The following is a 22135-nucleotide window of genomic DNA, read 5'->3' as shown; positions in this document are numbered from 1 at the left end:
TGCCATCGAGCTAACTCTGTGTCAGCCCCGGTACAGCATTCGCGACTCGACAAATACGATTATCCGCCCACCCTGCTGATGCTTAAGCCAGGCTGAATTCAGTAGTGCTTGTGGATACACAAACTTGCCCCAGATATCGGGGTTCAACCTCTCGGCTTTCCTCTCCCTTTCCCTCTCTTTTCCCTCTCTCTCTCTCTCTCTCTCTCTCTCTCTCTCTCTCTCTCTCTCTCTCTCTCTTTCCCTTTCTCGAAGAGAGCTTCGTGGACGAGGCGATGGAAGAAAAGCAAGAAGAAGACGAACAAGAAGAAGAGGTGGCTTTTGTTCCCACCTCGAGCGAGCTCGACGCGGTCTGCCACTTTTTCACGTTTCCCCTCGCCCGCCTCGCCCTTTCTATGCCTTTCTCTTTGTTTCACCTTCTTCCCCGCCCTCATCTCTCCCTTTCACCACTTCCTCGTCTCTCACTAGGCATATCCTCTTCCACGGCTGATGCCCTTTGTCTCGAGGAAACGCGATTAGAAACCCTCGCAGTGCAATTTTGAAGCTGTTCCCGCTTCCGTCATAATCGCGCGTCTATTAGTCTCTTCAAGAGCAAGGGATGATCTTAACGAATTCTTTGCTGCTGTTTTCTTTATACTCTTTCCGGTTTTTTTGTCATAATCTTAAGGTTGGTTTTACTTGAAATGGAAAATATCTATATTATTTGATCTTGTTTCGTAATGATACTGCCAAACGATAATTTCGATAATGCCGAGATACATAGATATATATATCGATTTAGATATTACTATTTTTTAATTTCTGTTCATAAAAATCTCTAATAATTTCAGAAAAAGTTAAAACAAATAATAATATAATAAAATTGAAAGATAAATGTATCTTTTTTTAATAGCATACATTGGGCTCTCTCTATCTGTACGTGTGCGTATAATTAAAAAATTAAATATGCGACGCATTTAACGCGCTAGAGACAGACAGCTCATTCTCTTTAGAGTGGCGGGCTTTATTAGCTGTCGGAAACAATGAAAACGAAAAAGAGCCGGTAACCACGCGCAGAATCTACCGGGAGTGGGTCTCGATGGGACAACACAGGAAAGAGGATCCCATGGAAACGACAGTCGGAGACAAGGTCCGCGATGCTTTGTGGTCCATAAATAAGTTACTGGCCGATGGCAGCGACACGCAGGTAGGTACCAGTCACCGGCGCGAGCGTAATCGCGTTTGTATTTTGAGCGACAGCCAATATTTAACTCCGGCAATGGCAATCCACACGACGACAACGACGACGGCTAGGACGTGCCGAAGGGACTACCGGAGGGCTGGTAAGTCGCGTGTTCCTTGACGGTAGGCGAAGGTCGAGACTGAAGCTGCGCGAACGCGTGATCCCTCCGACCATTCGACGCACCGATAGAGAAGGCCTTACATGGCGCCTTCGACAAGATAACCGGAGAGACGGTTGGCGAGAGCCGCGATTCCTGGAAACCTGGTTGGGAAGAATCTGGACGACGATAAGTCACGAAAAGTGACGAGGCCATGCCTCGAGTGGCGCGGGCGTGCCAGACGTTCCAGATTCCAGAAACGTTACGCTCCCTCCATTGCATTCTTTCGTCGAGCATGCTTTTCATATATTCCCTCGAATCTAAAGGGAGTCTATCAGACGGAATCAGGAAGAACGACATGTCGCGTCCAGAGGGAAGGGACAAAAAGAGCTAATTATACTCGTTAGAAGATAATGACGGTGATTGTTAGTTTGAGATAATCGAAATATAAGCGGCGATAACAAGGATATACGATTACTTAACTTAATGATGATAATATCGTTATAATTGAAGAGTCGCGAGAGTGCACGGCATCAATAATTGTTATCATGATTTATAACTTTCTCCGTACGGCGGCTATACATCGCGGTTTCGACAAACTGAGCGAACGCTTCCACGGGAGCCGCAAGTCTTGGGTAACCGCTGAGAAAATTCAACCATAAGGATTAAGAAATCGATGATATTTACGCTGTCGTCCACGATTCCGCCATTCATACACAAGTATTCACTCGACTAAACGATTATCATCTTATCAATAAGTAGTCAGACTGTTTTTTCCATTTCGTAATTCGGAATAAAGAGAACATAGGTGAGCACACAGATGTGGAACCATCCATATGACAAATAAAATTTCTAAGAAAGAAAAACACACAAAGACGAGAAACAATTTTGGCTGTAAAAGAAAAAAAATGTACTACCATAAAACTGTCAAACGAATTGTTTAGAATGATTAGTGAGTAAAATAAATTACTTAAATAGGAACCAAATAAATTATCAATTATTGATTAATATTGGAAAAAAATATTCAAAACTTCTCCATTTCTATTGTGCGGGGATGTTAATTCCGAAAACGGACGACCGACAGTGAAGAATATTTTTCCAGAGTAGTAATTATGTCTCTCGCTAATCATAGATCCCGAAAATGGATTTCTGCGGCGACGCTAGATGATTCGTTTTGACGACGCGAAACAATGTCTGCTTCCTGGTGACTACGAAAGAACGGTAATCGCATTAGCGGTCGCGACCGGAGTGGCGCATCCGCAAAGCGTCTTTCGCCATTACCTCGACTTATACCGTAACAAATCCGTTCCGCGGGATCGGTTCTGTCACCAAATCACGCCGGTTTTGCTACGCTACTCCGAACCGAGGGCCGAACAACCGGCTAACAAACGCGCGCGGCCGCGCGCAATCGCCCCGAGATAATGCGCGGCGCCAAAAAAGCTTATTAATGTCCTGACTGGCAAAAATAGCGTTTTAACCGAATGATTCGCGACGGATCGCGTGTTCTCGAGAACACAAGTCAAGCTATATGGGAAGTTAATTACGATCGATATTTTTTGCTGCATTTCCTGAGTGGTAAGTATCGATTCATGTATCGATATCTCAACGTTAGCCGCGCATTAAGTGGGAAATTGAGATACTGATTGTGAGAATACGACGAGATATACCCAGCCCCCGAAGACTGAAATTCAGAAATCGATCGCTTGACAATTAGCGGCGACATTTTCGCCAGCTCGAGTCCCGAATGGGAAAAAAATCCGCGGGTTACCCCTTAATTAGAAGACACCGACGAATAACGCGAGGCGATTGGACGAGATAAAGCTGCAGGAAGTTGCGGGAGCTAAGTGGCCCCTATTCCGCTACCGACAGCTCCCAAGGGTTCCTAATTGTCAAGATCGAGCACCATAATTACACCCTCCGCGATTCGTTCTCGTGTCTCGGAACTCGTCTCCCCGTTAACGGAACTGGACGAATTCTCCGCTTGGCAAAACGATGCTAAGGAGCGGCACAGGTAGGCTAAATGTAGTTTGGAAATTAAGAAGTCTGGTCTGATAAGGAACGATAAAAAACCACTTTTCGCAAGGGAACCTATGACCCCACTCGCGTGTTTCTCCTCGTTATATTACAAATACGCAAAGAATCCATTAGGGACTAAACCAGCAAGATACTATCATTAACAATTTAATCGTAAAATGTCAAAGACTCTGAAAATGAAATCAAAATGAACAATTAAACTAATTGATAAAAATGATATTCAAAGTTATATAAAGATAATCGAAATAAAAATAAAAGAAATGCACAAAGCTGCAAGATCCTGCTTCTCGAAAAAAATAAATAAATAAATAGTATAATACCAAAATATAAAGTTCTAAAAAAATTAATAAAAAAGCAATATGCGACCATTAATCTTAATTTTGTATTGTTTATGCAATCACAACATCAAATTTACCGCGTTAATGATTTAAAATCAAAATATTTAAATTTCACAGCACTGGAATTTTGCGTGACTCGTCGGTAGCAGAGTCATGTTACGCAGTGCTCGAAATGAGTTTATTGACACATTAGAAAGATATCGCACGGTGGGCAAGTTCCAAGAAATTAAGAGCTTGACAAACAACGTACAAACAACGCACAAACACCACGAAACTTTTATATATATTGCCGTATTTTTTAACCGAATACCAGCCACTTTCAGGAAATTCACCGTGTTGATACCGTACGTCCTCCTTTATTTATTTCCTTTTATAAATAAAAATATAATCTTATAGAAATAAATATGATCAAGAAAATAAAATATAAATATATTTTTATTATATAAATATATGCGTCATTAGACTAATTGTCTCACCATGAGTAAAGTTGTGATGAGATTATCAAGAATTTTAGTTGTTTTCCTATTATATAATTCATGAGGTTCGCAAAACACGCATTCGCGCTTTCTTACTCAGGCTTGTATTTGTTTTTCGCCTGTCATTCGAGAAGTCGATGAAGTAATGGAGTACGAATTCCAAAGCTGCCGCGTGACGCCTACACGCGGCCGCATGTTTCATAACTTTCCTCAAATTGCAAGACGGCGATTTGCGTCTTGTTACACTATGGCTCGTTATGATTTCGATTAGCTACCGATACGATCGACGACGGCTATGTTTGAACAAATCGCATGTTTACGAAAAAAATCTCAATCGTATCGCGCGCATCGGAACACATTTCAAGTTCTCTCAAATGACATTTGAAACATTTTTAACGATAACGAGTGTAAACGTTGATATATAGTTAATTCGCTACGAAAATAGTTCTAATGGTTCGCTACGGAAACAATTGTGTTGTCACGATTCCCTTATTTATAAAAGTCGTTAAAAATTCATTAAAGTTTCGATCGATGAATGTCAGACGGAATGGTCGACGATGAAAAACTAATGATGATAAATTGAAATTAACCGCAGGCGTTCATGGTCAAATGACTTAAAGAGAACTTAAAGAGAAATCTAATTAAGTAGATCGGACAGATAATAATTTACGAGTTTTTTTCTTCGCGGAACGTATTTTTATTAAGAAATCATCCGTTGTGTAATTACGACGAGAGTTCGCTCATTGTCAGTCATTTTTCCCGTACGATCGCTCGAGTGTTCGACTCACCAGTATAACACCAGGCCGGCCAGACGACAGGGCTCTCGGTGTCCAGCTCCCTCATTCTCTCAGCGACCCGCGGACATCTCCACTCCGTTCTTCCCGACGTAGCGGTAAGAATGTCCAGTTTGGCTACTAGCGTCAACCTCCAACCGAGTGAAGAATCTCCGGTTCTGCCTGTCGAAAGTCGCAGGAGAACCTCCCCGTTCGACGATCTTCAGATACAACCACCTGTTGCTCCGCAACAGAGTTCTGCGTTTTAGATAGGCTCGTCGGGGATCTCGTTTCGTTGTTCGCTCGACCAGAGACAGACCTCTGCGAAAGAACGCAGATCGTCTTATTTGTATTCTACGCCGTACACGTGCAAGTGAAGAATTCCGAGAGACAGATAAGACCCTGGATGAGTCTTCACCGCGCTCCGGTTTTGTCGCTGATAAGGCACGGAGGACGCGTCATCGACTCGCCTGGCCCTCGTTTCACTTCCTTTCCGTCGCACTGCCGTCTTCCCTCGCACGTCGTGTCGTTTCTCGACGACAATAACGTGCTCCCCGCGAGCCGTTCGAGATTTCGCTGTCGTGTAACGGCGAGGGACACGCGTGTTACACGAAAAGGTGTCTGGCACTCGACTCGAATCGCGCACTAAATGTCACGGAAATGTCAATGAGGTGCCGTCGACGTTTGACACCTTCACCGAATGTCCCCTTCCTCAGCGCACCTTGCCACTCGTCGAATAATAGCTGTCTTCGGGCGGATCACCTCGGATCACAATCGAGTCTCGAACTATCACCAGACGACTCTTTCTCTTACCCTTTTCACTCGAGGCGCAATCATTAGGGCATTCACGTAAATACGAAAAATTATATTAGTATCGTACGATACCAGAGCTTTAGTCTACCAATTCGTTTTTAACGAACAAGCTCAATTACGACCGGCTCGTCCTTTATCATCGCGACAACACCAACGTAAGATTTTATTTCCTATAGATTGAGTTAAAACAGATTCACCAGATTTCTCGTTTTCGAGTATATTTCAACAGATCACTCGTTCGTCGCAAACCTCCGATTATCGATGTCTAGAGAACGCGCGTTCCTTCGGGAATATCACTCCCTTCACCTTCACGGTGACCGCGGGTTCACTTTCTTCACCCTACTGTAGACCGGCGATCGACCGGCCCCGGTAATTGCAGAGTGTACCCTCGACCCGGTCGATCCTTGCCTTCAGTCCGGGAGGATCGTTGACGTACCGCGGGATGACACGACACTACAACACGGCACTGCTGCGTGAGGTGATGTCGAAGAGGATAGACGGATAGACAGAAACAGTAGGGGGGAGGGGAAAAAGAAAGAGAGAGAGACGGAGATACACAGGTAGGGGGATAGATAGGGGGAAAAAAGACGGCGGAAGAGATAGCCAGCGGGGAAAGGAAGAGAAAAAGAGAGAGAAGAAAAAGAGAGGGAGAAAGAAAAGAAGAAAGGGAGAAAGAGAGGGAAGAACCTGACCACCGGACACACTCTGCCTTGGTAGGCACACACACAGGTAAGCGGAGTGGCACTTAGGTTGGTGCACCTGCCGCGAGAGTCCGCGTCGTAATGGGAGCGGGGCAACGGGCGGCAGGTAGGCAGGCCCACCGCTCGTCAACGGAGAAGGGGAGTCAGTCACATGGCGAGTGGCCCGTGAAGGAGGTGGTAGCCGGAGTAGATGGTGGTGGATGAACGAAAGTGGTGATGCTGGTGGCAGCGGCGGCGGCGGCGGCGACGGCGGCGGCGGCGGCGGCGGCGGCGGCGGTGGCGGCGGCGGCGGCGATGGCAGTAGTGGTGGTTGTGGTGGTGATTGTGGTGGTGGCGATGATGATAGTGGTGGTAGCGGGTCGTGGTGGAACGCAGGAGTAGGAATCAACGGAGTCCTCGGGAAGAGCCGACTTGGCCGCTACCGGTGTAACCTGTCGCGACGATGATCAGTGTCGGCGCGGTGATTTCGCTCGGGAAAAATTCGAGATGATTTTCTCGTATCAAAACGATGGCGATGAGATGAGTATGGAAACGAGAGGGGTAGAATAAGAATCTCAAAGGATTGTGAGATGCACAGCCCGATAATAATCGTCGAGGATAAAAGCGGGTACACGAAAGGACGTTTACGTTAGGGCAATAAATAAAATCTGCACTGAGAATTAAATATGAGATATCCAACATTAACTGCTTTATACAAGCCAAAGAGACATATAATATTTCCTCAGTAAAATTAGCGGTACGAAATAAATCAGATGGAAAATCGCGGCAAAATTAACGATTTATGAGAAATAAAGAATTATTGACGACTGAAAATGGAAACGACATCGGCGAATTACGCGATCTCATAAGAAACCGTAATAGCGATCAAAGAGACGGGAAAAGAAATCGACCATTATTTCCCATTGTTTACAGCGAGGAAACATTTAGCTAACATTATTATCGGGACAGCCGCCACCATCTTTCCCGCGTGCTTCGGCTACCGATTACGGTTAATCGGGATGCACTCTGCCTGGGTTCCATATTTGGATCCACTTACGAGATAGAACGGAAGAACAGCCATTGAATTCCAGGCGCTTCCCGAGATCGTTGGTGGAACTTGACGTTAGATTGTCCCACGAAGCTTCTTCCAAGCACGTCGTTCAACGTCTAGCTATCAATGCTATGTCTTCCTTCGCGTCTGTGATCGGTCGAGGCTCGTATAGCAGTCTAGGTGGACAGTACGTCACGGTGAAACAAGACGCGAACATCTCGTTTGCTTGTATCCCATAGTTCTTCGAGGGTTGCTCGTAAAACAATATCATCGGACTGGCTCTCGGGTAGCGCGATCTTGTTTTCGCGCAATTTTATCTGCCGTGTCTTTTCACGATTTTCATTAAACGTGTACTTCAAAGAGCGAGAATAACTTATTATACATTTATAAATGACAATATTTTCTGCATAAAAGTAAAGTGCCTAATCGTTTAAAAAGCATAGTTTAAATTGCGCTGAATCGCGCGAAATATATACGTTTTCCTATCTTATCAAAATTTTTTAAGCTTACGTCATAAGCAATATTATCAAAGTTATATCTAACTATGATAACTTTGATTATATTTTACGTTGGGTTTTCCCAACGTATAAGATATATCGCGAAATATCGCCATGTCGTCTGCGCTCCTCTTATTTTCTAGACGTAATATCTTGTAAAAATATTCATAAATTTCGCAGGATGCTAATAGTCAAATAAATAGCTCTAATAGAAGTTATCCCGTCGTTCTGATTGTTACTACTCAAAAGTCAGACTCTATTCATCCGTCTAAAGTTAACAATAATTACACAGCATGGCACCCCAGGGGAATCCTATATAACACCGTCGGAGCAACGAACGTATTATCCTGGAGATTATTCTGGAAGCGTCGCCTTAGGTGTCCGGACATGTTCGGAATCCTGTGCCGCAGTGGGATGCCTAACGTGCGGAGCCGAGATGAGAGCTTGTTACGTTAACCATCATATTGTTTCGCGAGGGCGAGACGCTGTGCTTCGGCCGCGCGGCGAGTGCGCGGCGGCGCAACGAGTAGTAGTTCGCCCCGACTTCGAGGTGTACCATCAAGGACGATATATCGCGTCCGATATATATCACTCGGGAGAGAAAGAGCCACTTCCACTTCCACACACGTCGGGTTTATTATATGTGCGTACACACATATCCGTACGTGCGCCGCCGCGCCGCCCGGAGGCTGCGCCCCGAGCTCCTCGTTTAGATATCCGCTCCGCGAGATTATTCGAGAACGAACGACGCGGAGCGAACGCGCTCGTCGAAACGTCCCGACGGACGGTGCATTATATTGGTATCCTATCTGGCGTCGATCGCCGGGCTTCCGCAGGTAGCGATTACCACCTCGGCCATTTTCCTTCCCGGAGAACTATCGGCGATTAAACGGTCCATCGACCTCCTCCGCACCTCGCCGCGCGCAGCGCAACGGGATGTATTAATCGTTCGGCTCGATCGATACGACTCGTCCTTGTATTGCCGGACCAGCGTCCATCAACCCACTCGTAGGAATTAATTAGTACGCTCTCGCGATACCGTCTAGCCGATTAAAAATCTCGCGATATGTAAAATGACATAGAGCAAGTAGCATAAAAGTGTTGTAAATGAGAACTTACTACACGTAAATATATTCTCAAGATAAATACCTGATCTTACATGAGCCATCGATAAGTGACTTCAACTACTTTAGAAATTGTAAAAATGTTAAAATGTTTGTAACATTTTTTATAATTTGTATTTTCATTATTAAAACATAGTAAAAAAATTTCTACACTTTTAAATTATAAATATAAAATATAATAATAAAAACAATAATTATCAGTACTGCATTTCCTCTTCCTTCCGCTCTTTTCTATGGTAAGAAATAGGATGTTACTTTTCATAGTCAAAACCGCCTCGTAAAACATCAACTAATTAATTTGAATACAGCGATATGCGTCATTCTTATGACTTGTCGGAACAAATTGATACTGTGAAAAAAGCGACCCACGCCTATTATTCAAATCCATTTTCCTCGATGAATGAACAACAGGAGCATCTCGTTTCGCTTCGCATAAATCCCGGAATATCGTATTCACGGCGCGGCGTGAATATCCGCGACGGAAAGCGTCTTTGCGTTTCTGAAGAGGTTTTCCCAATCGCAGACATGAACTAGCTAAACGCGGGTTCCATCTAGCCGTGGCTCATCCTCAGAGACGAAGTAACCGGTGGCGTTCATGAATACGTGTTCATTATTTATGAGCAACGCCTCTCGGCATCAACTGGACCGGCCTCTCTATCTACCGGTAGGCACCCGGGAGAGGAAGGCAACCGGATAACGTATTACGTCTTCATATTTTTTTCCCCTCGTGCACGCCCGGTAATTAAAGGTGCCCCGCCAAGGACCCCGATGATTTACCGGCGATGCTACGCCGACCTGATAAGATGGGACCGATTGATAACGAGACTCCTTTTGGTATATCGTAAGCCGGATCAGGTTATATAGTAGACTGTATCGTCTCTTTATAATATTTCTATAACTTCTCGTTGCTGGCTACCATCAAGTTGATTGCATGTCTCACGTGACATATATGTCACACAAAAATTTTACATTAACAACACAGTAAATTTTATATATTAAATTAAAAATTACATGACCTGATTCGTGAATAAATAAAATATTAAAAAATAAAATCAAATCAAATCTGTCGCAATATCAAGCTATAAATATCTTTGTTGCAATAAATACGCGTCAATCATATTTTACTACAATGGGTTACTAAAATGATTAATTTTGTATACGATCTGAAATGATTATTGACAGATGCTAATAGAACGGTTACGCCTAGTATCGATCGAAAAGCATCGTGATCCCGAGTCAAGCATCCACGGCATCGGCAGGCAGCGCCGAGGGATCTCGAAGGAAAAAAAAGCAACTCGCGGTATTCCCCTTTCTCATTACGGTATGCTGGATCAAAAGTGCTCATATTTCATAGACTTGTTCTGGCGTGCGGCACGAGAACCCCGATGGCCTCCGCTCGCGCGCGCGCGTGCACGGAGAAGTTGCGGTCCCGTTCAGTGGAGAAATTTACGTTCGTCAGCAAAACGAATACCGCGACGAACGGGGCGAACGACGATGACGATGGCGAACGAGGCGAACAGCATATCACCGGTGCCCGATGATGATTTCGACGATTTAATTGAAATGTCCGGCCGGCACTAAAATCTCCCCTTCTCCGGCTCCTCTCTCGCGCGCGCTGTCTACCGCGCCTCTCCTCTGCCACTCCTTTCCGCACTCTCCCGCGATGATCACCGCGATCTCTCTCGGGGAGCATCATGCATTAGTGTTTTTCAAACCGAGCCATAATGTTGCATCGCCGGCATCGGCGAACCTGCTGATGCTGATGAGTCGATGCGAAATCGACGACTAGAGAGAACGTACGTTGCGTGTGTGCATGCGCGTATGCGCGTGTGCGTTATCTTAGGGGAAGACATTTCCGAAAAACTATAAAGCCGAGGAGCGCTGTTTTAGTCAATGTATAGAATATGTAAATTACGGACGCGCGTTTCGAGGGAGTGCTCGTAAGTTTTACAGATTGGTCCAAATATCGCGTTCGAACGATTCGATATATTCCGCTATAAAATTAAACGTTTGACAAACAGTCGTAAAAAGAAACGGATTCGTCGCCTTGAAAATACCATCGAACATCGACAGATTCGGGAAACGTTTTGGATATCATTTTGGCAAAGCGATGCGCGTCGATGACCCCGACGAATTTTTCCTTAATCCTATATGGTTGAGAGAAATTTTATTAGCCGCTTGATTCATGGCGAGGCACAGCCGGCACGTAATTTGCCGTGTTGTATTTAATTTGTCTTAAAAGCGACCCACGGAACAAGGATGAGCGGTGAAGGGCGAGGGTGAGCCAACGGAGCAACATGCGCCTTCGCGAGAGACGTAAAAGCGAAAACGGATGGTTACTTTGTGGAATTTTTATTATGATGTATCATATATCACGACGGACGCGTGTTGGACGTTCTCTAATGAGCGAACGAATCGTACGGGATATTGAAATAGAATTCATTCGCTGCCCCGGATCAATTTACTCATCAACGTTCATCGTCCGCGCACGCGCGAGGTCGTCTTCCCTCGAACGCAGGAAATCTCAGGAGGCAACGAACCGTCCGGGACATCGATCGATATCTCCTCGAGCTACATGCTCTCTTTATTATTCTCTCTCTCGCCTGTCCTGGTTTTTTGATCGTTAATTGAAAGGAACGGTAAGAAAATTTGCTATTTTCAACGATCCATCGTCCGCGATACGTCCGTCGTTCGTATAATTATCGGTAATTCTAACTTATTTCACGCAATTAACTGCAATAGCATAACTATCGGCACAGTATATCGGCAAGGGCATAATCATCTGCGTTAAAAGCTAGCTAGTGGGTATGACATTGGTTTTCACAATCTCGATATTTCTGATTCGAAGCTTCTTGCATGAAGAGCTGTAATTAAAGCAGTTGAAAGAAGAATTTTTAAAATTAATCAATATTCTCTGTCAATCATATTATTACTAAAGAAAATATATTTGAAGTATTAAATACTGTAATCTTATTTACTTTGTTGCAAAAGCTAATTCATTCGCTAAAGCGATTTAATCCCAACATATGCTAATAAAAGGAGCAAATGACAGTTTCATCTTGCATACACGGATCGCGTTTTAAAACGAGACACAGATTATAGCAAAATTTACTAAACATTAAACGTAAATATAACGCATTAAAAATGACCGAACCACAACGTCGTGTACTTAATTCACGAGATACGCAGTAACGATACCCGACATCGTGACTGCGATCGGTAAATTAAGATGAAAGAGGCTCCTGAGTTTTTCGGATCGTCGAAAGGCCATGTTCGCGCCGATTAATATCGTCGGCCGCCGCGATACGATAAACGAGATGATAAATACGAACACGCACGATTATACCGGCGCGAGGTTACGCCGCGAGATACCGATGAATCAGCGGTGGTAAAGGTCAGACGGATGAACGTGCACTTGAAAGGTCAAGGAAAGATGCAGGTGTCGAATGGAGGCGTCGACAAAAAAAATTTATATAAGCGGAACGGTCAGTCATGCCCAGCTTCAATCCAGCCGCTTTAAAAATACCGAGAACGATGATGAGCTCGTGCAAATATCTAACTACACAGCAAAACTACACTGCCCGAGGTAACGTCCGCGGCGAGAATTTTGACGAACGGTGTTTAGATTTTCATCGTGTCACCCTCAGGTGATTCCTTTCGCGGCAAATATTGTGCCAAATGTTTCGCCGTTTATCATCGGCGACGCTCACCGTACAAACAAGATAAAATTAATTTATGATAAATAATTCAGTTAATGACTTTGACACGCGAAGGATTCTTCCGAATTTGCGAGATATATATAGATATATATACAGGATGACGACTTATCTATTTTATATTCGTATAAGAATAATGAGTTGATTGTGAGTCCGATTTAGGTAATATATAAATGCCAAGTAACGTTTAATTAAACGTTGAAAAATGTTATGACATGGTGACATTTTATATTTTTGTCGCTTTTCGTCGATTATTCCATCGGAATGAAATATGTAACGTCGATGAAATATTATCGGTTTTTCACCACTTCGACGTGCAAAAATCCATGATTTACATCGTAATTTGGCATTAATATTCCGCCGGACGGGCCCGCGTGACGCAGCACGCTCTTCATTTTCGTTTATTGACCGTGCGCCAACGCGCACGGAAATTTGGGGCCTAATGTAATCCAATAATTTATCCGGCAACGAAACGAGAGAACGCACGAGGAGCGTAGGTAGAAACGTATAAAATCCTCCGCTTTAGACCGGTAATTTATATGGTGATACCGAGAGCGAGCGTGGCACTTTCGGTAGAAGCGTCAAATTCTCTCCTTTCAATGCTAGATCAATAATTTATATTGCGCTTGACGGGAACGCTGGAACGACGGAAATTTAAAAAGGTGCTAGGCGTACCTAACGAGCAAATTTATGCCACGAAATTCAGGAAGAAACGTGTGATCTACGCACCTATACACGCTCAGCATTAAGAGCGGAATTAGGAATTAATTCCGAAGAATATAACAACGATCAGAAAGCGAAAGTTCGAATATGAATCAAACACAGCGGGAGATGAATTTATACTTCATTAAAAGACTATCATTACAAATACGTCTTGACAACGTTATAGGCGTAAAAAATCATTTTTCAGATTCCCCTGTAAAGTCCTCGAAAGTCAGACTCATCGAACATTCGCATGAGAATCCGAATATACATTGACTCGTACCGAAAAACCTTGAGGAAATCGATGATGCTTAACGCCGTGACGGAACTGCGGCACGCATAATTGCCGAGGAAAGAGTGCAGCGCACGGAGGGTGGCGAACGAGCGAGAGGGTGAGAGGAAGGGGGCACGCACGGTGCACAAAGTGCAATTTCATAATTTTTGCCTCGTAAAATCCGAGCAATGAGCGACGTAAAAATGAATAACTGGAGGAGCATTCACCCGCGGAACGAACAAGTCGGTGGAACACCTCTCGCTCTCGCGCCCTCCTTTCCCCCGGTCTTCGGACCCCTCGATCGCCACGTCCCTCTCGCTCGCACCGGGAGGTAGCCAGGCCGTCGGTGGTGGTTGCCCTATTCCGCGGCCCCCACTGGCAAAGACCGAACGATTTTTATCTTCCGGGTAGAATAGATTATCTTTATTTACGAGCAATCTGCGGTATGAGCAAATTGTTTGGGAACGAGTGAGGGCCGCTTATTTAAAAGCCGTAAACTATTCAATACGCGGACGAACTGAAATCTTCGGAGTAGCGAAAGTGTGAGAATACGTATGTACGCGTACAAAGGAACCCCGCGATAATTTCACTCGCAGGATAAATCCCAAGGACGATAGACAATGTTCAGAGCTGCAATTTCTTCTGTGTTTGCAAAAAAAAAAAAACGTAATACCATTGGACAATGTTGTGACAAATATTTATAGTCAATGAACTCGTGTTCCTATAGCGGAAAATATATCAACCGTGTGGACGTTCCGACGAAAACACTTCAGCAAGAGCTCTTCAGCTTCCAAGACGCCGATAAGCGAACATCTAATCTCCAACTAGTAGCATTTTCGAAACGAACATGCACATTTTACGCTTGAAAACGTTGGTCAAGTGCATCTTACTGCAGCAACGGAAACACGTAGACCAGACCGCAGTTTGCATCGAGTAGACTTTTCTCGCGCGAGCTTTGCTAAAATAAGCTCGTCAAATGCAGCTCGAAAAAAGATGAAAACGGAAGCGAGGTCAGATAGATAAGTGAAGTATCGCGTGCGAAAAGAGGCGAGTTCGAGCGCGGTGCACAGATTTCTATCTTTCGCCGACATTATATTATCGCATGACTCCGAATGACGTAAAAACTAACAACAGCGTACGTAATGGTGTGAGTGATATTACGAAAACTCAGAGACATTTCGTATATTATATATGAAGATGTTATGATAGTCCGGAAAGCTTATTGCTATATATTATATTTATTTATGTATTTATGTATTTAAGTAAAATCGAATGGGACCGTAATTTTTTAATTAAACTTCGGGGACGAATGTGAGAAAAACTTACATCGCACGAGATACTATGTCTGAGGATTCCAGAGCTCTGGGTCAATCGGTGAAGCAATAAATTTTTATCGTCTGTAATCTCAGGTGTCATAAGACAAGATGTCGTTAAAAAAGAAGCACGGTTGAGATTCAATTCGAGTGTCGTGTAAGTTCTAGAAATGAAATACAATTAAGGAAATCAGAAAGAGGCGTAACGCCGTAAAATGCAAGACGTGCGAAATGCTACATATCGACACTCGCGAACTGCACCCAGGATTAATAATGCCGGCGTGCCGGTTGTCGAGGGCGGGGGAGGGAAAGAGAGAGAGAGAGAGGGAGAGAGCTGGAAAAGACGAAAAGGGAGACGACGAAGAAGAGACAGAAGAAGCTGAAGAAGAAGAAGAAGAAGAAGAAGCGGGAGAGGAGAGGCAAGGTAGAGAAGAGCAACAAGAGGTGCAGCCTCGGGTGCCGGGCGGGGCTCAGATGTTTATCCCGGTCGACCTCTCTTCCCCCGTGCCCCCCATCCCCCGGTGCCCCACTACGTGGTCTCCGATGTGCCCCCTTCACCTCCGGTTCTTGCGGAGAAGGAGCGCGCCCTCGGCAATCCGGTGTTGCGGAGCGTTGCATCTACGTTATGCGTGCTCTTGTTGCTCGGATGCGCTCACAGTGGCGTCGCAACCGTCTCCGTTCTCTCTCCGACCTGGCGGATGGAAATTATGACAGGCTCGACCGGGAACGAAAGGCTCGCTCGCGGTGCGATACATATTAAAAACATCAGTACACTCAAGAGCTTAAGAACTGCTGAAGAATTTTGATGCGCGAGTATTGTTGAAGTACAATCAAATATCATCCAGCTGTATTGTTAAACGGTATATGTATATTATACAGTTTCTATTTAGATATAATACTTTTTTCATAATTTCATATTCTTCTTTCTCTCTCTTCCAACGCAAAATACCAACTCGATTCATCATTTATGTAACTTCAAAAACATGTGTTTCTAAAATTGGAACATTTTTGCGCAATCTTTTTCTGTCGTCGGTCGTAAAACGAGCATTAATTAATACAAGCAAATTGAGATGACGATATCGATCGCGTTTCAGGAATACGATTTTCGGATGCTGGAAATTCTCAGGGAGGAAAGTCAGCACGAAAAACTTGGGCGTGACATCGCGGAGAATGAGGTAGGATGGCTCGGTTCGACAACCGTATCGATCGTAATCGAAACGACCGGAAAGAAGACCGGGGGGCTGAGGCTTGTGACGAGGCGTCGGACGGTCGGCACTTGCAAAAAATCAACGTTAATCAGACACTTCGTATCGCCTGTACTCAGCTCCCGGTGAGTCGAGCGATCTAGCTCGCAGCAGGTTCTTCGCAGCAAAAAATCGATGAATGAACTTACGCCAGAGCGGATGCTTCGCGCTCGAGTTGACCGACGACGATGGTTTTACGAGTGTCCATCACGCATATCTTCATCATTATTTGTTAAAACGTTATACTTTTTTGTTATCTCGTTTCATCTGTATTAAAGCTTTACGTGTAAAACGTAATACGAAATCATTTACAGAAAGGAGAAAATAGACCTATTGACATGTTATTACATATTACGAGTATATCCATATATTCACGACGTTAGGCATTCAGAAAAATAGATATCTAAGTATAATAAAAATGTTTAATAAAAATAATATCGCTTGGTATTCGTTAAGCTTCCTGAAATATACGAGATATTTAAGATGGTATCACTAATTATTACTTATAACCGTCTAGCTTCTCATTTCCCATCAAAACGCAAGTTAAGCCCTATCGAATAAATTATATTTCTCGTCGAACAGTAGTGCGATCCCCTATGCATATGCATGAAACATAGTCCGCAATTATCGCTTCGCAATTAACTTGAGCTACCACGAGTTAATCTCTTCTTCCTCGGCCATCTTTTATCTCGTTTCTCTTTCTATCACTACCATCGTACCTCCTCGCCGATATTAATACAATAATACAATTATTCTTCATCGCCGGTGATTCCATTCGCGCGGACCAACGCAATGATCGTCTGATCTATCGATCAATGACAACACCGTCGCATACAAGCGCAAACGAATCGAAGCTAATCATCCGCCAATACCGTGTGCTCGGCGGCCCGATCGAGATAAAGGCCTCGGCCGAGTTCGAGGCCGAGCTACGACTCTCGACGTGTATCCACCTAGAGATTCGTCCGCAGAATGGTTTCATCGAGCACGTATTCCGTTGATGACGCACTTCCGGCCAAGTGAACCCTCGCGGTGGCCCCCGTGATAATTCCGGAGGATCGAGAGAGAAGCGAGAGAGATCCATCCACCGTGACTCCGTGGCCCCGTGACGACCCCGAAGAGATGTTTGCTCTTGTTGCGGTGCTATGCACCGTAGCGACCGGCGGCTGTATGGAAGTATAAGAAGAAGAAGAAGAAGAAGAAGAAGAAGAAGAAGAAGAGATGAAGAAGGAGAGAAGGAGGAGGAAAAGAGCAGAGTGAGGAAGAAGCGAGTAAAGCGAAGAGGATCAAGGAAGAGCAGCGAAAGGAGCAAGAAGTCGACGCGATGATGAGGTGGGGCAAGGCAGGAGAGACGCGGGGAGGTGGGTTGGAGGACGGGTCTTGATCCAACGCCTAGCCTCCGAAGGAGCTCGCTCGGGCGCCCGATGGTAGCGGTTCGCTCATCATTGTAATTACTTCGCGAGGATGTACCAGTATATTGGATCATTATCGACCGCTCCATATCTACCACCTAGCCCATAAGTATAGACTTATGCACCCGGTGTCCGGACGGTGATCTGTGCTCCTATCTTTCTCTCTCTCTCTCTCTCTCTCTCTCTCTCTCTCTCTCTCTCTCTTTTCTTCTTTCTCTCGTCTGTACACACGGTGCACGCGCGTGCACGTATACGAGAATGCGTGCGCGAAGACACGCATCGAAAACGGATAGGAGGGAGGGAAACGCGATCGGGGCACGTACCGGCTAACGACTCGTTCGTACGGGCTCTCTGATCAAACAACCGCGGCAACCAGGGTAACTTTCTAAAGGGCCCTCGCTTTCGCCAGCATCCGTTTTCGCGGAGGGCGATGACAGTGGCGTAAGCAGATGATAGATGTTGATAAATTTGGTAATATCTCACCTACTGTGTGTGAATTGCGTGTTTGAATGTGCGGATACATGTCCGCCCTACATATACGCCTGCGTTCTAATTACACTAATTAATAAAAGTTTAAAAAAGGATTTTATGGAAACGTAGAAGAACCTTGTACAGAATTTATAACTTTTATGTAAATGTTATATTCTTTCATGCGTTTTAAAGAATATTTGCTTTTTTATTTATTTCTAAAATGTATATAAAACTGATCATAATTCAATGGGTTTTTGTGAGAAGCAATAAAATTTATTTAAAAAATATAAAAAATCTATAAAATGCGGACTATTAATGCGAATAAGATTGTTGGTTACAAAATGAGGTGCGCATTGCAATAAGTATATGGACCGCACCGTGCACCGGAAGCGACCGGCTATAATAGGTACCGCAGCTGATCGATTAAAGGATATAGTGCGGTAATTATCGTTATATGATGATCTATGGGCTATAACACATCAACTATAACTGTGTGCTTTTATTAAGAAAAAAAGAGAATTAATTCTTATGCCTCTTTAATGTCATGCTAGAGTCTACACGAACCAAAGATAAAAAATTTTGATCTTCGAATAAAGTTGTATTTTGTAATTTCCTTCTATTAATTCACCTATAATAATTCATTATCCATAATAAAAATGTCTATAATTAACTCGTCTGAATTTTGTCGAGATCTTTAATACGGAAAAAAGTCGTGCTACTTACAATTAGTAAATTCGCAAAAAATATAATTTATACATATGAGTCAATCGTTCGTAAAGGGAAATCCGTTTTCGCAAGATTAGTCAGCGAAGAAATAAACTGAAAGAAAAATGAAAGTAATTTAAAAGAAATATTAATCGCTAATGAAGTGTAATAAGATTGGTTAATTGCAGAGTAATATGTGTATTGTGTGCCGGAAATGTTCGATTATATAAACATTTGATCTATTAATAGATATATCGCGACGGCAGTTATCATTACACGGTGATTTATTGTCCATAAACTGAATGTACTAATATTTAGTTACATACCTCTACAGTCTACTCAAGGACTAAAGAAAATTACTTTATTTGATATATACATTCGCAGCTTAATAGAATCATTTTCTACTGTATAAATAAGCAATCACGAAATTAAACACCTCGCGTACTACTTTAAAAATCATTTTACATCAAAGAATCGGCCCTTTGGAATGCTGTTGAAATTTGATCGCGAGCTCGTCACTTCATGCAACATGACCACGAAAGGAGGACTAAATTTCCACTTGAGCGATAATCGTTTATCTCGTCGAATGCCGTCTTCTGCTTGTTTTTTGCCTAAAGACTTTGTAGTTTTCTCTCCCTCCCTCCCTCCCTCACCTCTCTCCCTCTTTCTCTCTCTCTCAGCTCTTTTCATTATGCGGATTTTCGATTCCTAAATGCGCGAAGAAATGTAAATCTCGGTAAAAATCAGACCGTGTATAAAAATCAGAGTAAAGAAATTTCTAGCATGAAATTTGCATAAACATAAAACCTCGTTGATGTATGTAACAAGACGTTTCAGGAAAACTTACATTACTCCAACCTCATATTTCGCTCCGATCGATATGCCGATAAATTACTCCGAGTTAAATGCATCGTATATACAAGATCCTCGTCGGTGTCGTTCGTCTATCTGACATCACGAAAAACAGCAGGCGTAACAGCATTCCCCGGGATATCTGCCAACCCCGCGACCCGGCACGACCGTTAGACCGGAATCCAAATCGAGGATCAGGATCCTGCAGGCCGCGCGTCGGCCGGGATCGATCCGGGACGCGCAACGGGAGCCCACGGAGGAAGGAACGGGAGCGTATCGAAAGATGCAGGCTTCGATAATCCTTCAGGGTAGGTCGGTACATCGTGCTCGCCGAGTCTTGCCTATCGAGGTGAGGCGCTCCACGGAGGAAGGAAAGGGGCATCCGCGTATCTCCTACTCTCTTTCTCTGCCTTTGCCTCTGCCTCTTTCTCTTGCACCAGCTCCTGCTTTCTCTTACCGCTTCACCGTCCTCGTTCTCGCTCCTGCTCGCTCCCGCGAGCCAGGCCAGCCGACCTACGTGTGGAGATGCTCAGGTGTAAAACCGTTGATTGCCACGGCGCGGTATTTTCTCTTTGTACGGCGATGGTAGCGGTGGGCGTGCCGGGCACGACCGAAGGGAGACGGCCAAGGCCTCCTCATCGCGCGCTACCGCGATTATGTTTATTATACTTCGGCACACGCGTGTGCGTACGTGCGCGTACTTACACGCGTTCCCCCCCCGATGCCCCCCGTCGTTCGTTGCGCGGCCAAGCATCTTTGTCGCGGACGTGGGGACGCGCAGCATGCCGTACCGTAGTCGGAGTGAATGGCGATAGAGCTACCGTGAAGACGCGTTTTCCCGTCACAGAACTTTGTTTAGAGCCTCGCGGAGGCGACGCCACGCCTGATACGAGAGAGAGAGAGAGAGAGAGATCGCGCGCCTGATTGCACGGACTTAGTTTAAAGGATCGGTCGCGGTCGCGTAGGATTAACTTCTTCGTGCTGATGACCGAGTAGTTTGCGAAGGAAGAAGTTTACAAGAGAAACACGTTAACCGAGAGGCGCGTTAACTGTAGCGTTAATCAACCATCACATGAATCATATTATATTCACATTTTATGTATACGTATAAAAGTATAGAAAATTGTGGAATGTATTTATTCCTTGCATCGTATAGAAAAATTCTGACATGTGCTACATATATTTCTAATTTTATAAAGAACAATCGGAAGCGGAACAGTCGAACGAACTCTTGCGTTACCGATTTGTCAACAACCAAAGAGAAACGAGCCCGTTCCAGTGAATATTACTGGAAGTAACACCGAGGTATACCCGAGGCGACTCGCTAATCATCCGGCAGGTTCCCTCGTGGCTTCGAGAAGAGATCGATCATCGCGATTCACGACGGCGGTAACGATCTCCACTGCCGTCACCGGCGCGGCAGTGACGTCCGAGCGACGCGCCGTGTCGTCGAAGATGAGGCTGCGTTAGAATTCCATCGAGATGGAGCCTTGACATTTCGTGGCCTGGAATCGACCGGCATAATTGATCGGCCTCCACGGCTCTCATTCGACGAACGACCGTGCTATTCCATTCCGGTATGGGTTACGACGAACTGCGTCGTACGACCTCGCGCCGAGAGACGGAACGCTTCGTGAACTGGATTCCGGTCTTTCGCGGAACGAAAAAGAAGCGGGACCGATTAAATTGGACCCTTCGGAGGTCTCGACGCTCTAAAAGAGGAGGGCACGAAATTGGAGCGAATCGCAGTAAAATCAAAAATCAAAAGTACGCTCGTGTTTGATATGTTGCTTGCGCCGTTATACTCAATGTATAATTTCAATAATATAAATGATTGTTGAAAAATAAAAACAGCTGTTACAATATTTTTAAAAAGTCAAATATACTCCAGTTATTTTGATATTTTGTTATTTAGGTATTTAGGTATAAAATGTTAAGCGAGACTAAAGAAATATCGTTCGAACTGCAAAAGCGCATGCGGCGTTTAAAACTAACGTTACTGCGATGCTTTGCAATACGACTGCGATGTTTCTTTCAATCTGCCGTCCCGAGATTTCAGCAAGCATCGACGTGAATTTGAAGGGTAACGAGAAAAGTACCCGCAATTTCCATGTAAAGCTGACGATACCTATTATTACTTACTACGGTTGCTTCTACAATGCGTTCTGGCTAAACGAACGCGCCAGCACGGCAAATACAAGCTCGGCAGCAGATACGACAAACAAATGCCACGGGTGCTGCAATTTTCTGTCGTTAACGACCGGTAGTGTCTTAAACCCCGTGTGCAAACGTACCAATAACGGTCGCGCTCGTGCGTACTAAAAATTTTATAGCGTCGCGTTTATCG

At 44.4% G+C, this 22135-nt stretch overlaps 1 protein-coding gene across 3 annotated transcripts in view; it reads right to left on the bottom strand.

The window, feature by feature from the left end:
• The window catches only part of LOC105457798 (uncharacterized protein KIAA1522-like), a 209557-nt gene that overhangs the window by 86910 nt on the left and 100512 nt on the right, over positions 1-22135 (bottom strand). The window contains exon 1 of one of the 3 annotated variants that reach the window (XM_011702673.1): positions 4953-6481. The exons of the other annotated variants lie outside the window; for them this stretch is intronic. Coding sequence (XP_011700975.1) covers positions 4953-5007 — 55 coding nt within the window. The 5' untranslated portion in view covers positions 5008-6481. Of the gene's footprint in view, positions 1-4952; positions 6482-22135 lie in introns of those variants that run through there. 3 annotated transcript variants of the gene reach the window in all.

The sequence above is a fragment of the Wasmannia auropunctata genome, unplaced genomic scaffold (assembly GCF_000956235.1).
Source record: "Wasmannia auropunctata unplaced genomic scaffold, wasmannia.A_1.0 LD335047.1, whole genome shotgun sequence".
NCBI lineage: Eukaryota > Metazoa > Arthropoda > Insecta > Hymenoptera > Formicidae > Wasmannia > Wasmannia auropunctata.
The sequence above is the reverse complement of the archived record's forward strand: the minus strand, read 5'-3'. Positions and strand labels throughout refer to the sequence as shown.